The sequence below is a fragment of the Ictalurus furcatus genome, chromosome 7 (assembly GCF_023375685.1).
Source record: "Ictalurus furcatus strain D&B chromosome 7, Billie_1.0, whole genome shotgun sequence".
NCBI lineage: Eukaryota > Metazoa > Chordata > Actinopteri > Siluriformes > Ictaluridae > Ictalurus > Ictalurus furcatus.
In genome coordinates, this window is record NC_071261.1 from 11,467,698 (window position 1) to 11,480,751 (window position 13,054).

The 13,054-nt window shown below is 38.0% G+C and overlaps 1 protein-coding gene across 1 annotated transcript; it reads right to left on the reverse strand.

The window, feature by feature from the left end:
• Positions 1–3,741: 3,741 nt before the first annotated feature.
• On the reverse strand, positions 3,742–12,250 carry LOC128609696 (sorting nexin-16-like). Its single transcript, XM_053628380.1, has 8 exons — positions 11,079–12,250; positions 10,676–10,890; positions 9,883–9,969; positions 9,618–9,766; positions 8,102–8,171; positions 7,897–8,033; positions 7,660–7,782; positions 3,742–5,322 (listed from the first exon to the last, which is right to left on the reverse strand). Exons 2-8 carry the CDS (start codon positions 10,874–10,876, stop codon positions 5,208–5,210), a joined length of 882 nt encoding a protein of 293 aa, XP_053484355.1. The 5' UTR covers positions 10,877–10,890; positions 11,079–12,250; the 3' UTR covers positions 3,742–5,207.
• Between the last annotated feature and the right edge of the window lie 804 nt (positions 12,251–13,054).

The following is a 13,054-nucleotide window of genomic DNA, read 5'->3' on the forward strand; positions in this document are numbered from 1 at the left end:
AAAAATTGCAAGATGTCCCCAAAAACATTTTTAGTCAAATCTTATTATGGTTATGCAAGAGAAAGAAAGTTCCATAGATTGTGAGATGGTTATATCAAATCCTAACGATTCCACAGCCACCCATGGCTGGGAGTTCTACAGAGCAAAATTTTCTGTTCTCTCTGGGTGGGAGGGATGGCATTACTCTGAAGAGTTACTCAGTTACACTGTCCTGTCACTTAGCATGAGCAAATGGGTGGGAATTGCCAGATGATCAAATTGGGGAGAAAATGGAGAAAAGATGTAGGTGAATATTAACAAAAATAAGACAATTTTCTATTGTTTGTGATTAAAATGAAGTCATAAGAAACTGCAAAACTGCAGACTTCAATCATTCATGACCTAAGTGTTATTTAGCTCATCAAGGAGAGCTGGGAGTGGTGCACTTTGGCTTCTGTGTTATCAAAAAATTGGCTACTCATTCACGAAATAACTGAGATCTGAAAACAACAGACTGGAAATGATTATTATTGGTGTTCTGGAACAAAGAGCGGCTGCCATCCCTTATTTCACTGATTTTACTCACAGCTGTTTTGGCTCAGGAAACAGACAAACACAGTACATAATGCTGCGTTTAGTCATGTATGTGCTAAAACTTGCTGAATGGCGGAACTAAATGGTGACTTTTAGGAACTTAAAGGCCCTGATTAAAATGTTGTGGGTTCAAGCCCCAAGCTGCCACTGTTAGACCCTTAAGAAAGCCTCTTAACCCTATACTCTCCAGGGATGCTGTATCATGGCTGACCCCAGCTATCTAATAAGCTGGGATACAATATCTTAAGAATGAATTTCACTGTACTTGATTTATATGTGATAAATCAATTCTTCTTCTTCTTCTTCTTCTTCTTTTTCTTCTTCTTCTAAAAGGACAGAAGAGTTTGGTCCTATTTCAAGGTTTCATCGCAGGGAGTTTTTCCTTGCCACTGTTTTCCCTGCTTGTACGTTGGGGATCTAAATCTATACCAGGATGTCCGTAAAGATGTTCTGTGACAATGTCTATAGACAAAAGTGCTTTTTTGAATTGAATAAAATAATATTGAATTGAAGTTAAGAGGTTATGATCACTCATAAACCATAAGCTAATATGAATTTCCATTCAGATTCCATATTACTTGGGAAGGTGGAAGTATACACCAATCATCACTTGTTTATCCAGCCCATCCCTCAGATGATAGAATAGATAGAGATCTACGGAATTTGGAGGCCAAGTCAACACCTTGAATTCTTTGTCATGTTCCTCAAACCATTCCTGAACCATTTTTGCAGTGTGACAGGGCGCATTATCCTGCTGAAAGAGGCCACTGCTATTAGGGAATACCGATGCCATGAAGGAGTGTACTTGGTCTGTAGCAATGTTTAGGTAGGTGGTACGTGTCAAAGTAATATCCACATGAATACCAGGACCAAAGGTTTCCCAGCAGAACATTGCCCAGAGCATCACACTGCTTGCCTTCTTGCCATAGTTCATCCTGGTGCCATCTCCTCCTCAGTTACATGATGCACATGTACCTGGCCAGCCACATGATTTAAAAGAAGATGTGATTAATCAGGCCAGGTCACCTTCTTCCATTGCTCCATGGTCCAGTTCTGATGCTCACATACTCATTGTAGGTGCTTTTGGCAATGGACGGGGTCAGCATGGGCACTCAGACCAGTCTGCGGCTACACAGCCTCATAGACATGTGCCACAAATGTTGCATAAGCAATGACAGGAAAGCAGAGTTGCAACTATAGGCAAAGGGATTCAAGAATGAGTTTCACAAATGTGCCAGTCTGTTATGTGTGAACAGTTTTGAAGATCATATCTTTTGTTTAGACAGGTCTCAAGATGATGTGAGGCGAATTTGGTGAAGATTGCACAAAATTTGGAGGAAGGGTAGCAAAAATGGCACTCTGATGCAAGCATTTTTGGCATGTTATTGTAACTTTTGACAATGATTTGTGTCAGGGTGCAAGGTCGTTGCTGAGATACAGCCTCACTTCCTGTTTGGCAGCTTCACCATCAGATTTGTTTTCACTTTAAGGGCTCTTTGGACTAGCAACATTTTTTTAAATAATTTTTGTCCAAGTTGGTCTGAAGATTTTGGTGTTGATCAGACAACATTTGTAGGAGAAGTAGCTGAAAAAGCTGCTTTTAACAAAATCCAAGATGGCCAACAGGAAGTACACTTGAATTTCAGATATTGGTGTGCATTCACTTCAGCATATTCCAGGGAATTGTAGGAAAAATGAACTGTAAATTGAGCACAAATTCTTCAAATGAAAAAAATGAAAGCTGTTACAGTTCTTGACTGCAAGGTGGTGTAGTCATGAAACGTCTTGGGTACATTCAGGATGTGGTCCTGAAGATACTTCTCAAGTTTCGTTGATGATATGTAGATGAATTGCTGAGATACACCCTGCTTCCCATCCTGTCTTTTGCCTTTGCCAGCACATTACAGGAGAGTGGTTTTGAATAAAAAAATTCCTTTGATTTTTAATTTTTGGATTCAAACTGGTTCAAAAGTAATGACCATAAACATACTTCCAAACTAGGACCAAAATCACAACCTTTTGTGAGGTAGAATAACAATAGTGTGCCTAGGCACCTTCTGTGCTTGGTCTACTAAATGTGTAATTATGTAAGAAATAAGGGTTACTTGGCAATGGGAAAGAAGATAAAATGTGTGCACATGGATTTATTACAATATGATGCCGCACCGCTGTGTTTGATATTTGTTTTCTGGCCATGGATGGCTGTGGTATGGTCAGGAGTTGAACTCGCACTCCATAATTTTAAGAAATAAGACATAAACATTGTTTATTTATACAATGTGATGCCAGGCTTCTTGTGATTGTAGGATTTATATTTCTAAATGTACTTATTCCAACATATTGTACCTTTTTTTAAAAAAAAAAAAAAGTCAGTACCAAACAATTAATGACCATTAGAATAGAGTCAGCCCCAAAACAGCCATGGTATTACTCAGGGCTCAATCGTGGGAACATATATGGATTGTTTCTGTCAGATTGGAGTTAAAAGCAGAGGCACAAATCTGTCTTTTAGAATGGGCTTGTATTCATTAGCGTTCTTGGCATGGCCTACAGAAAGCAAAAAGATTTCCAAATCTAGCACACAAAATTGACTCATATTTGGAGAGGAATAATTTGGCATTCGGGAACAGCTTCTGTCTCACATATTCACATGTTCATTGTATTATGTTTAAACAAAATAGCTAAATTAATTGAATTTTATCAATTTATTTACACTACTAATTACACCACATAGCAAATGCTAATTGCAGATGCACATTGTGCTGTTCCACTCTCTTATAAAAGCATGCCATTAATGTAACTGTGTCTGCCAAGCATCTCTGGAAAAGGGAAAGAGATTTTGAAAGGCCACCTGCTTGTTCTTGCTGCACTGGAAACTATCATCCCAAAGGCATGTAAAGTTTAACGCTGGGTCAGCCATGGATTTGGAGGCATTGCATAGATGCATTTAGCTCCAGAATCCACATATACACAAAGGTTTTTCTAAGTTATTTAAAGGGAACCTCCAGCCTGAAAGACATTAAACATGTTTATGTTGAAATATTTGTGATATGTTTCGTGATTATGGTGCGAAATTATTCTTTGGTGCTGTATGTTGGTTACGCCGCACTGAAGTTACTGGGTGATGCTGCGGGCGCCGTTACAATGGTGTTTAATAGGAGAAAATAAATCCCGAGCATAATGGATAATGGTATGGTTGTATACAAGAACGGCATTGTATTGTTTTAAGGCAGGCGAGACCAAGTCAACATTGAGTGCAAAAACATCAAATCCCTTTCAAGCCTTTATTTCACAACTATTTGGCTTCATTCGTGCACTAAGCCATTGATTAGGCTGTTTTCTAGAACAAAGAATTACTGCTGTCAACTTTTGTGCATGTGAAAAGTAAAAACACCATCATTACAGTTCTCAGTTTAGACCAAGACCATATTTAGCGAGAACAATGCCTAAATACAATGGCAATAAGTCAGACACAAGTCCACGTCAATATAGAAAACATCTTGTGATTGGACTCGAGTCCAAGAGCTCCACCTACAAACAAAATAGCAAGAGCATCTTTTTTTACTCACAATTTTCTAGTGATGTTCAACATCACATTAATAAGACGTGTCGTGGAGATAATTAGTCCAAACGTTGGATTTTCCAGTGCAGCGCAGCTGTACGGCAGAGACTCGGCTCGGCTCGGAGCGTTGAAGCTTTGGAAGTTTACATAAAGATGAAGCAAGGGCTAAGTCCCATTGGCACCACTATCAGCAGGCAGTCAAATGGCATTGTGGGTAATACGTGGGGAGCGTGTGTGCTGTTATAGTAAAATAATCAGTGACCGGGTGTTGTGATGTACCAAATGCAGCAATTTTTCCAAAATGACCAATTTTACTTTATTAGTCAAAGACACATCATAGTTTTAACCGTTTATATTTCCATTTAATGTTGTTGGACATCTGTGAAACAAATATTTTTTTCTCTCTCCCTTATAAATGAGACAAAAGATGGAGATTGGTGATGTTTCAGAGAAACTGTAAAGTCAAAGTGTCGTAGCGGAAAACTTACTGACTGTTACAAAGCGCTGACAGTGGAGACTCCTTCCATAAATCTCCTTACAGAAAACTTCGCCATATCAATGATTGTACATATTGTTCTTTGTTAAAGAACAGCATTGAAAATCTATTTATTCCCTGAACGAGCTGTAACTATGGAAACTATAATGCACAGTATTACTGCAAGCGAATTAATATACACCTTAATAGCAATAGATTAAGTGCACATACACACACACGCAAAAGCACTCCAAATACAGTCAAGCCCTCCAGAAAATAAAATAAAACCGACTCCAGATGTACGCTTCTAAAAATCTGCTGTTTGGTGAATTTAAAGATAAAAAAGGCACTGCTCAAAATCTGCATTCGGTAACATCTAAGACGCCATCACTTCTCGCCTTGTAAATAGTTCTGATCTTTCTCATCCCAGCTGTTCAGACCACTCCAACATATTTCTGCCAAGAACAGAAAAAAAAATAAAAACAGTTGTGGCTTGTAAATATCACCAGAGATCATTTTTGCTCCAGGTGTTTAGATCTGTTGAAGTAATTTCCAAGAATCCAAATATATCTTTCCAGAATGCAGATGATGGAAGTTCTAAGCCTGGTCCTTAAGATCTGCTGATCTGGGGAAGCTCGAACATTTGTTGTCTTCGGAGGCCGAACCGCTCCAGCAAGCTGCGTGGCTTCTCTTTGCCAACTGGAGGTCCAAACTGGGGAGGACAATAAACATGATTTGTGGTACAAAATTGTCACATTTACGACATGTTAAAGTAAAAAAAAAAAAAGATCTACCCTGAATGACTTGCATATTAACCAACGGTGTCCATTTTCACTTTCTTCGTTTAAACATCTTTCCATGACGTTGCTTTGTACTGTATATAGCTGCATTGCATTCTGGGAATGAGTCCAAAGTTTGCACCAACATCACTACTTCTATGCTGGATTTCTCAATAAAATGGTGAGTTCACCAACCAACAAAATGTATTAATTTGTATTAATGTATTCATTTTTAATGTGTTTCAGGGTGGAGTTTTATACAATTTTCATGATATGGTATTAAACCTTTATTAATTTCTATATTAAACAGAAATTTTTATGGTTTCCACTACAAATACCATTACAAAACCATCAGCTAACCATTAAAACCAATAGCATTATTGGTCCTTAATGGTATCCACTGGATATAATATGCTACCAATAGAAAGCAACAAATTACTAGTAGAAACCCACATGGATCATTATGGTTCCACTAAAACCAAAACAATTTCCATTATAACCATTAAAACCATTACAAATTCTATGAGGGTTTCTATTGTTTTGGGGTTTTTTTCAAGCAAGGATGTTAAGTGTTGCCTGGCCATTGTTGAGCAACACTGTAACTGAAACTGTTCTTCCACATCATCGTAAACCATTAATAGAGTGTGTTCTGGATATTTGGACAAACAAACAAACAAAAAAGTTTACATTTTATTTATATAATTTATCGAATCATTTATGTAGTGCTGGTTCTGTGTTGTTCCATAACATGTTGTTGGCATTGCCACACTTCTGACCAATGAATGAAAGAGTTTTACGAGAACTAAACACTCCTTAGCTGCAGTTTTTTTGTTCTTGTTGCTGTTGTTGTTGTTTGCTTTTTTTTAGTTTGTTTAATTATTCGTAGTGAGAACCTAAACCGAAGCAAATAGCAAACAAACCAAACGCATCAATTTTGCTCTGATTCAGACATAACAAAGAGACAAAGTGTGAAGGTTTGTTCGTTATAGAAGTGCTCTTGTACACCAGGTATACATGTCTTTGTCATGTATCAAGAAACTCTGGACTCCACTTCCCATCAGCCACTGCACTGCACTAGCTGTCACATGACCACCTGCACCTGACTCACGTTTTGTTAATGAGCACTCTAGTGTATATATAGTCCTTGTCTGCACTGTTTGCTGGTCTTTCATTGTCCTAGACTCTTGTTGTTTATGTCTTGGTGTTTTGTTTCATGCCACAGTGTTATACCAAGTTGTCTTAGTGTCTTTGTTTCATAGTACGTTTGTTTAAATGTTATCTGCACTTGCTTCTGGCTCAACCTCGATATGTGACAGTCTTGTTTTCATACTAAAGCTTGTTCTTACTTGTAGCTATAGCTTCAGGGGTGAATTTACAAAATAAACAACCACAAAATTAAGAAAACCAATCTTTTTTTTTTTTTTTTTCCTCATGTGCTTCTGTTCAGTTAATTGGGACTACAGATCAAAAATAAACTTCTTTAAATGAAAGAACTCTACATTAATAAAGTAATTGGGCAAATAAATTTCCTACTCATTTAGCCTCTTTATCATAAGCAGCTGTAAGCATTTGGAGATATTGAGACATGTTAGTGTGTTTGAGTTATCCAGACAGCTTGTTTCATGAAAGAGTAATATTTTATGGCTCGGCAGTACAAAAAAAAAAAAAAACACCAAAAAACAGCGGTCTCTTTCCACTCCCTAGCGTGAATCCTAAAACGGGCCAAGTCTCAGGAATACGGGTGGTTACTTGAAAATACTTGGAACGCGTTTCTTTTGTATGTCCCGGGCAGACTAATGATATTCTCATTTTTAAAAAAACAGTGGTTCACATATCTCTACTTGTGTTGATTCCACACGACGGCCCTATTTTCCATGTTATCGCAAACTGACTTTTCTAGTCCACAGAAAAGTTGTTTATTTGTTGTAAGATGCTCATATAGAAATTAGTCATTTAAGTAAGGTGGGATGCCCTGTGTCGCAGGGAAGTGGAGTTACTGTTACCATCCCAATATTTTCCAATAACAGCATGGCCTGAAGTGCTTTATTCTTCTGAAAATTGTGTTTATCTCCCATTATGCAAGTCCCTGTGAATGAGCTGTTACTATAGAAATGATAGTTTACTCAAACAAGTGCAATGCCATAAACCAAATAGGTCAAAGCTGTCCAGACAATGAATCAACACCTTTAGAGCAATCCAAATCCTGAATTCAACAGTGTTGTGGTAGAAATCATGTGGTACAAACATCATAAATTCCAAAGAATGAGCACCTGCTGCCTGGGTTGCCTGCATTGTCTGTCCCCGCTGCTTCCGTTTCAGGCTCTGTGTGAGCGTCTACCTTCACGGTCTCGCTACACACATCGTGGACTTCACTTAACTCGTCGCAGATGCTGCTGTGAATCACAGAGTGTGCAACTGATTTCAGAAATAGAGCAGAAACCAACCAACAGCCTAAACAGGGCAGGATTAGGTTAATAACAAAAGTCCCATGGTCTTGGTGCCGTTACTTCTTGGTTTTCTCTAGCCCGCTGATTTGGAGCTCTCGAACCTCCAAGATTCGTCTAAGAGATTGGATTTCCTGCTGCTTGTCCTGTAGCTCCCTCTGCAGCCGATAGTTTGTCTCCTCCAGGGTCTCACAGTAGGCCTGTAACAGGTGAGAGCTGTAAAACTCCTACACAATACCTCGAAAATGTCAGGATAAAAGGATCTAACCTTGCTCTCTTCCAGACTATCGAAGGGACCAGGTGGGTCGTCCAAGCACAGGAACCCTCTCACTAAATCACTAGGAAAAAGAGAGAAAAAAAAACATATACTGCATTTACATTTATTTGTTTGGCAAGCAAAGGAATCCCTTGAAGCCAAAGGATTCAGTCCTGACATCCAAAGACTCTCCGACTTCAAATTTTTCTCTCAACCTACAACCAAAACACACATTACACCAGTTTTACACAATCCTAACTTGTGCTGCTGACACTGGAGACTCCTTCCAGCAATGTTACATAAACATCTCCTTACAGAAAAGTTTCCCACATCCACACTTACTTGTCTTTTCTGTGTTAATCAACAAGAATTATTAGATTTAAATTGCGTGGAGGATCCACCGTGTAAGTCCCCATGAATTCTATATTTGTTACTACAGAAATGATAACGTATGAACATAAACGAAATGAACGTTATAAACATTAAAAATGTGATCAGTGTCACGTTAGCTGAGCTGCTGTCATAGAAAAGTAAGCAATACATTTTAACTTATCAGTGCTGTAGTATAAACAAGCCTTAAGTACCCAATGGAAGGTTTAAACTTACAAACATTATTAGCTAATTCCAGCTAGGTTGTCAAACAGTCAAAGTGTTGGGTACAAAATTTCGAGAACGATATATTGAATTTAAGAATGGGTATATCCTAAAACTTCTCTACAAAAGCACTGGTATTCTGAATGATCTGACTCACTGTGTATCAGACCCATAGCATTAAGTCAAATTTCGATCTAACAGTGCCCCCCGGTGGAACCACCTGGAAATCTTTATCAACAAAAAAAACGGTGGTACTGCATTTGGCATTTTGCATTGAGGTAAATCGCAGGTTTCCAAAGCATTTAGACCGTCCCTCCAGGATTTTGATCACAGAAATGAATGCAAAATCAAGCAAACTCTGCAATATTTGGAGGAGCTTGCAATTTTTCTAAATTACCGCCGATTTTCTGCAGATTCGGTCCAAGAAGCATCATGTGGCATTCATTCAAAGCCCTCTTCGGTTCATGTGCATCGAACATGAGTACAGTGAAAAGGTCTCATTTACCAACAAACATCACTGCAAAAGAGCATGCAAAACAATTTTGTGCGATTGCGATTTTGCCAATTCGAGTAGTTTTCCGCAAAAAAAAAAGCCACAGCAAAATCAAGCATTTTGGGCTGCAACAATCACAAAAAAACTCTGCGAAATCCTGTGCGGACTGTTTAGACCAGGGGTGTTCAATCTTATCTGAAACGGGCCAGTGTGGGTGCAGGTTTTCATTCCAACCAAGCACCTGAGTCTACTGACAGCCAAGCTCAACTGATCAAACAGGTGGAATCTGGTGTGGCTCCGGCTTGATTGGAATGAAAACCTGCACCCACACCGGATAAGATTGGACGGCCCTGATTCAAAGACTCAGACGAATGTTCTAAATATGTAATTACATGAATCTCATTGGTTTTAGGAGCTGGAGCTGCATGTGTTCTTAAGTACCTGTTAGTCATGTCTTTTTGAGCGACCAGATTCTGGAGGAAAGCCTGCAAGCCCACTTGTCTCTCCTCCAGGAACTTCATGTCATAGTTGTCTTTAAAGCGACGCTTGGGTGGCAGAGAGAGTCTAAATTTGGGAAATATCTCTTTGAGCTGACACACACACACACACACACACACACACACAACAAAAAGAGAGGAACTATGTGAGATGGTGACAATGCCTGGATCGCTTTACTGTCACCTGACTCGAGTCACTTCCTCCCAACCTTGTCATTGAGTCTGGAGAAATCTGTGTAGCGCCGAAAAACCACCCAGCTCTCGTCAGGCGCTCTCCTCACCAAGATCTTGTAGACCTGGAAAAAGCGATCTTATCAGGATTTTAAGCCATTATTACAGTCATAAAGGACATGTTCCTATCCAACATCACGTGTTGGTGACTACTAGACATGCCCATTATTTTCAGGTTGGCTTCAGCATGGCAAGAATTACTCACACCTGTTTAGTCATGCATACTCCTTCTTCCACATGCGCCGGTTCCCTTACAGCATTAATACATGAGGAACAAAACACTTCAGGATGTTCTGTTATAAAAGTGTAAGCAACAATGCACATGTTCTCACCCTAACATTGATTGTTTTCCTATAACAGCACATCTTAAGACAAGCATGGACAGTTTGTCATTGTCAAAGCGTAAAATTTTATCTGTCTTGTGTCCGAAAAAATTTGTCACAGCTTTACTGTACAATTTATCAAGCACTGATACTGGAGACTCCTTCCAAATGGACGATTACACTCATTTTGTAATCTATTTATGCGAAAGCCATAAAAGTCCCTGAGCACATGTGAAAATGAATTAAAACAAGCGCATGAATAGAAACTACTGTCTGAGCAGCTGTTATAGAAAATGTATCATGACCTTCTGACCAGTCAGAATCCAGCGCTGTAGTGAAACAGATTTTTTTTTGCTATCTATCTATATATATATATATATATATATATATATATATATATATATATATATATATATATATATATATATCTCCAGTGTCAAAGGCTTACCGTAAACTTTGCCCTTTCTTCCATGACTTCATAACCCAGTAAGATCGGTAAAGGTGGTCTATCATGCCGCTTGTCTGTACTGGTTCTCATCCCATTCTCTTTCCTGGCATGATCTGAAAGACTACCCAGAGATGCGGGTCTCCTAAGCGAGTGTGTAGTGTGTCCAACCAGGGAGCTCTCCATAGGATGAACGCTTACCATTTGAAGGAAGAAATCTATAGAAACATGACACACATTCGGTCACATTGTTTGGAAGATTCAGGATCTGTGTATATAAAGGATTGCACATAGAACCCTGTAAAGCCAGAGGATAGAATGGTAATATAGGATGAAGAAAAGGGAAAAAAAAAACATCCAAAGCTTTAAGGAATAACACCACAGCTGTTTAGCATGTTGAACTTACCAGCAGTCAAGGGTGATCAGCTGCAATCAACATTAAATGATTCCTTTAATCAGATTGAGGTTGGTCAGATGACTGTTCCAGCATCCTCTCCCACACTGGACTGGTTTCAGCAAGAGGCGGGGCATCTGTATGTCAGCCAGACCTTTGAACCAATCACATTTCGGTAACAGCGACCGCAAATGCGTGTAGCCACGTGGTCACTAATGCCGGAAGAAATGAAACACCACTGACAGATTAAACAGGCTACTTGATGATTTTTTTTTTTTTAAGCTAACATGTACTGTAATATTGATAAGACACAACTGTCAAGTCTTTAATTGTAATTTTAGCACATATAAATATGACTGACCCATATATATTAACAAATTATCAACATACATTAACGATATTATATATTTATACAAAAATGAAAACACTTTTCCATATAATTTGTGTAGAAATCATATTTGCACCTCATAATTTCACCTTTTTTGCCACAAATTATTGAATGTCCTAAACAATAGTGCTCTATTACTTTGATTATATGCGTTTTCATTCTTTGTTTTGTTTCACTTTAACGCCATTTTTAGTGTTAAATAAAATGCTGGAATTACTCCCCCTGCTGTTGAACCTTGGAATAACATGACCTTTAATATTAAATCGAAAACAACGTAAAAAAAATAAAATAATCCACACACACCAATTATCCCAAAAATAGAAGAAAAAAACAGTTTTCATTCTGAATGCTACACAGTAAAGACCGACTTTGATTGATACTGCAAAAACTCATTATATAGTTACTCTGCATATTGTCAAAAACAAAAAGTCAAACAATGAAAATGTAACATGCATTGATTGGAAATATTTATGTACTATTAAAAAATATATATCTGGATTTGAAAACATTAATACCCAGAAAAGTCAAAGTTGATTGAGAGATATCTGGCTACACTGCATCATTCATTTACCAATTATTTAAATAATTATGACACTGCCTTTTGACAAATATGTTCCTATTGTATACTATTTTTAAAAATTCCCAAGCTAATGTTTTAGACTCCCAGAATAAAATGGGAAATAAGACAAATTCTGGGTATAAGTTTTAAATGGCTGGTCATTACTCCTAGGCCATCTAGTTTCGGATTTCATCCTGTCCACATGGGGAATACCAAGAATGATTTTTTTTTTTTTTGTCAATAATTGCTACACATTCTTGGACATGTTTGTTGCATGTTTGGTGAATAGTTGCTTTATTTTGTTCAGTAAAATGGTCATACTCCCCTTTCAACCACAGAGGCTAATATAATGCTAAATTTTACATACAGTAGGCTAATTTACAATATTTGGAGTACAATAAATGCCGTGTGTAATATTCTTTGTATTTCTGGACATTTCCCATCCCCATGTACTAGAAAATATTAGATACCATTATTTCTGAGGGTTTCCCAGAAGCCCATTATAAACTTATTACATCATGGGAATTCCCAGACCAGACCTACTTGGCCTAGGACTGGATTTACTGATTTAACTGTTCAACATTATCACATGATGAGAGAGTTCATCAGGTTTTCTTGGTAAAAGCCTGTACAGTACATATTCAGAACTTCATTAATACCCTAAATAATATATAGCTTTGTATAATGTAATCCATTTGTGAATGGAAAATGTTATACTTTTGGATTATAATGTACACTGTTACAAGTCGATAACTTGTTCTTTCTTTTATATAAATGATGCTGTTTATATACAATCAGTTCTCTAAACCAAAATAAACAAATGAAAGCTTTTTTTAATCCTCGCTAGATTTGGCTGTTTCTTAAATAGACAATGCCTAGTTGTTAAACCCGGAAGTAACTCCAAGTAAATATTCCGCTCCCAGCACTACGATTGGCTGGTAGTAACCCCGCCTCCTCTTAACTGATTGGACAGTTAAGATGTCGTTTACATCACTGTGGCAACCAAAAAAAAGTGAAAGCGTACGTTAACGGTTAAACTAA

What these genes read in the sequence shown, in the direction of transcription:
- LOC128609696 (XM_053628380.1), bottom strand. Translation starts at nt 10,876, where the DNA reads ATGGTAAGCGTTCATCCTATGGAGAGCTCCCTGGTTGGACACACTACA. An exon ending in AAGAAAGGGCAAAGTTTACG is followed by an intron (nt 9,970 to 10,675) that starts GTAAGCCTTTGA and finishes CGCTTTTTCCAG; the next exon opens with GTCTACAAGATCTTGGTGAG. An exon ending in CAAAAAGACATGACTAACAG is followed by an intron (nt 8,172 to 9,617) that starts GTACTTAAGAAC and finishes TCTTTTTCCTAG; the next exon opens with TGATTTAGTGAGAGGGTTCC.